The following is a 4,269-nucleotide window of genomic DNA, read 5'->3' as shown; positions in this document are numbered from 1 at the left end:
CAGTCTGTTCCGAGCCAGACCAGGTCTGTAGACAGTGGTGTGATAGACACCGGAGGAGGTCAGGGTGGAATAGATAGACAAGGAGAGAGATAGGAGACAGAGGGGGGAGGACGGGGTGTGGAATTTGGGAGGCTGCTGTGATGTTTGTGCTGCAGAGACCAGCCTGTATGTATAAAGACACAAGGGAACATGATCGTGGCTAGAGTACTGACCCCGGCCACACTGGAGACCCAGCCTCTTCTCTCCGGCCCCAGCCCTACCCACAAAACAACAGTCTGGCTTTCAGCACAGCTCCCCTCTCTGGAGTAGTACTCGGCAATAAAGTACCTCTACAAGGTACATGTCAGACTCACCACCTTCTGTGAGCCTATCCCAACTCAGGAGAGACTTTTGCTTTCCCCCTTACTGTAGCATCTCAGACCAACCACCCGATACTGTCATCTAAATCACCATCAACTAACACACCTCTCTGAGAAACACAAGTAAGACAGAGAGGGGCACATGTTGAATGTTTTTATTCCATTTTTTAGAGTATTATTGATAAGAATTCAAACAATATAGAAATCTTAAATATATCAAATACAATTTTCCCTCCAGTACAAGTCTCTATACTATGAGGCAATAAAAACACACCCCGGAAAATGAGGTGATCTCCATCAATTGCCACTCCACGAAGAGTGAAGTCTGTACACTATACTCTGTCATATGACACAAATACACACATGTAAACACTCTGTTTCTCGCCCTTTCATTTTCTATCACACACATAAACACTGACCTTTACACAATGTAATATACAGTTAATTACAATCATTGATGAATTTGTAGAATGATATCCTGTCCTCTTTCTACCATCGATGTATCAGACAAAACACATCATGCATGTATGAGATTGCCCATGGTCGTCACTCATCACATCCTTACACATTCACTGGCCTCACTAATTTACACATCTCTATTATGACAAAAAGTGATATGTCTTTCACATACATATACATTCCTTTTCCCTTGTTCCTCTGTGGTTATAGAGGAACTTGACAATGTTAACAAATACAAATTATAAATAATGAGGGGGAAAAGCAGACAATCAAACTGATTCATTTACAAGTTCAACATGACATCAAGAAAGTCACATCAGGCCATCCATAGTCTGTTGTGCTCAGTGCTGTCCCTCCCTCCACCAGAACAGTTCTGTGACTGTGTCATCAACAGGGAAGGGACACTGGACCTGGCTGTGGAGAGCAGTTGCTCCACATCTCTCATATCGGATAACTTGTGGCAACGTGTCAGGAAGCTTAAAGTGCAAGCGATAGTTCTGCCTGGTTGGATGGAGCGGCCACCTAGCCGAGGTTGTCTCTCCCATAGTCTGGCGCTGGTGCAGGAGGGAGAGGCTGGTGTCCAGGAAGGGACTGAAAGGCAGGGCTATCCCTGGGCAGAGGGTGGGTGGAAGATGGGGAGAGGTTAGCATGCAGTAGCCCTGTCTAGTGTGTTGAGGCTAGGGTTGGGCATCCTCCTAAGCCTGCCTCAGTGCCTGAAGTTGTGGATGTCATTGTGCAGGCTGACAGAGGGCCTTGAGGGGGAACTGTGATTGTGGCAGCTCTTCTTGCAGCTGCAGCTCTGGATCCACATGACGTTGCGTGTGAAGCCCTCTCCGTCGGGACATTGGAAGCGCAGGCGGACGGTGCGGGTCAGTGAAGGGGTGCAGCATCGCCCGTCCGCACAGAAGCCACAGGTGTGAGGCCGATGGCGGCGTGTTGTGGAGCAGCCAGCAAAGTTGATCCTGATTGGCTCCTGGGGGCGCACTGTACGCTGGCACTTCTTTACCCTCTGGACAGTAAACAAACAGAGTTAGACAACTGAGCTATGTATTCCACAAAAAAATATATATATTACAAAAGTTCTCATAATTAAAAGTGAAATATCAAATATTATATGTGCTCTAACGCAATTTCCCACATTAGGTAGTTGTTGTGGAATTGTTCGATTACTTGTTAGATATTACTGCACTGTCGGAACTAGAAGCACAAGCATTTCGCTACATTCACATTAACATCTGATAACCATGTGTCTCACTTTACCTTGATTGCTGGGGTAAGCGGCAGGTCACATTGGCGGACCTGACAGAGTCGTGTCTCTCTGACCAGCCGACACTCTGCGTTGTTATTGGTCACCCGGCTTGAGATGCCCATCCCGCACGTGGTGGAACATTCCGTCCAATCAGTGGTCTGAGGGAGGCATCTGGCGCTTAGCAACACCTGGGACCTGGGGAGGGACACCAACTCTGTGGAAGAAAATGACAGAGTCATCAGCAAGATGTAGGGTAAGGCTTGGGAAAAACAAACATATAGGGCCGGTTTCTCAGCCTAGTCCTGTACTGAAAAGCCATGACTAGACAATCTGTGCCTGGGAAACTGGCCCTTTGGGTTAGGATTTACTGTACCTCTAAAGGTGACTCCAGTGCTGGCCTGATAGTGTGGCTGGGCCAGGGCTTGGGCCTGGAGCTGGTTGTTGATGTGGTTTGGGAGGGGTTGTGGGTCAGGTAGGGCTGCCTGTGGAGGTTCCTCTGGGTCCTCACTGATGTGGTTTTTGTCATCACAGACCCACTCCTCACAGCAGCGGCCCCAGGGCCGTGCCAGCCTTGGCTGGGAGCAGCGCCAGTCGGGCAAGGGTACCTGCTGGGGACAGAGTGGCATGCAGCCCACCACCCCGTCCATGCAGCTGCACTGGTGCTGGCAGCTGGGCTGGAAGTCCTCTCCATGCTGGTAGACACGCCCGTTGAACTCACAGGGCCGGCCCTGGGCCTCCGCTGGGGAGAAACAGAGACATTAGCAGCACTGTGGACTTCATACCCCTATGGTAGTGTGTTACTATGATGCTGAGCATTTGACAACTATCTACCTGGATCAATTAAATGATCAAAATCTTACTACAATCTGAAAAACACATACCCAGCTGCTACTCCCATAATTCTGCATACTCCCATACTGGCACAACCACCTCATATCTCTCCCACTGATGTTAGGTGTGCTCCTGGTCCTTACCTCGGCACAGGCCTCTCTCTGGGTCTCCCCCAGCCCCCAGGTGGCAGTGCAGGCCCTTGATGTGGTCACAGGGCTGGCTGGGGCTGCAGTCCTGGTTGAACTGCCTGGCACACACCTTACAGCAGCCACAGGCATCTGTCACCCAACTAATGCCCGCTGGGCACGATGGCGGTGAGGGGCCACAGGAGCACTGGGTAGGACAGTCACTCTCTACCTGAGAGAGACAGCAGGGTCAGTGTTAAATGTGAGATAGGGTCGGCACAGCAGCAGTAGGGTGGAGGTGAGGGGAATGCATTCCAGGCTGATTTCTATGACTACTGATACAATTGTATATTGATCTCAGTGCCTTTCTTCATTGTAACAAAATACCAAAAAAGTTCAACAATTATTTTTGTAAAAAATATTTTTACATAGAAAAATAAAAAACAGAAACACAATGTAAATATGGTCATGTAAAGTGTAGAGAGAAAGAGTGAATGGGAAATAAATCAAATGAGGGCAGGAAGGTAAGAATGCATCTTTGAAACTCACCATGACAGCAGCACTGGAGAGGAGAACGAACAGTGTGGAGACGGTCCGTCTCAAACTAACCAGAGAAAACATCCCGAAGGTGTAGATTACACAATTTAAATTAGAGATAAAGATTCCGTCCTAGAGGTTGTTAATTCTAGAATAGATACCTAGTGTCTGTGATGATATACTGTCCAGAGCCTGCACCTGAGTCCAGAGGAGAGAAGTCTGTATGTCAGTTCACATATTCCTTCATCTGTTTGAGCGCACTAAAAGGTACACCAGTCGATAGTGTTTCTTTGTTCTCCTGCAGTGTCTTTTCTCAGCATGGGTCAGCACTGCTCAGCTGGGTTAGCTCCACTTCATATAGAGATTCCCTCTGTGGTGCCTGTACTTATAGACATGGGCAGACCGCCACCTCCCTGTGACATCAGCTCTCCTCTCAAGGAGGAAGAGAAAGTGAATCAAGGGGGGATTGAGTGAGTGGAGTAGGAGAGGAAGAAATTGCACCATTGCTACATTACCATACTGAGAAACCATGGTTATATTATGAAACAGCTCTGTAGGCACTTCAGTGCACTGACAGCTTACTATCATATGTCCCTAATGCTATTGAGAAACTACAAGAAAATATCATTGCTGATAAATCCATAATAAGTAAGCTAAGTGTGGAGTGGCTTCAAATAGTATTTGATTTATTTCAAATAGGTTGAGCATT

The 4,269-nt window shown here is 47.7% G+C and overlaps 1 protein-coding gene across 1 annotated transcript; it reads right to left on the bottom strand.

Moving 5' to 3' along the window:
• Window positions 1-499: 499 nt before the first annotated feature.
• ccn1l2 (cellular communication network factor 1, like 2) lies at window positions 500-4,017 on the bottom strand. Its single transcript, XM_021605615.3, has 5 exons — window positions 3,573-4,017; window positions 3,042-3,255; window positions 2,441-2,806; window positions 2,079-2,281; window positions 500-1,827 (listed from the first exon to the last, which is right to left on the bottom strand). The coding sequence occupies exons 1-5, from the start codon at window positions 3,642-3,644 to the stop codon at window positions 1,525-1,527; spliced, it is 1,158 nt and encodes a 385-aa protein (XP_021461290.1). The 5' UTR covers window positions 3,645-4,017; the 3' UTR covers window positions 500-1,524.
• Window positions 4,018-4,269: the final 252 nt, after the last annotated feature.

The sequence above is a fragment of the Oncorhynchus mykiss genome, chromosome 6, assembly GCF_057628025.1.
Source record: "Oncorhynchus mykiss isolate SJ-2025 chromosome 6, ASM5762802v1, whole genome shotgun sequence".
Taxonomy (NCBI): Eukaryota; Metazoa; Chordata; class Actinopteri; order Salmoniformes; family Salmonidae; genus Oncorhynchus; species Oncorhynchus mykiss.
This window is presented reverse-complemented; position numbering and strand designations above follow the sequence as displayed.

What these genes read in the sequence shown, in the direction of transcription:
- ccn1l2 (XM_021605615.3), bottom strand. Translation starts at nt 3,644, where the DNA reads ATGTTTTCTCTGGTTAGTTTGAGACGGACCGTCTCCACACTGTTCGTT. An exon ending in AGAGAGAGGCCTGTGCCGAG is followed by an intron (nt 2,807 to 3,041) that starts GTAAGGACCAGG and finishes GTTTCTCCCCAG; the next exon opens with CGGAGGCCCAGGGCCGGCCC. An exon ending in CACTGGAGTCACCTTTAGAG is followed by an intron (nt 2,282 to 2,440) that starts GTACAGTAAATC and finishes TTTCTTCCACAG; the next exon opens with AGTTGGTGTCCCTCCCCAGG.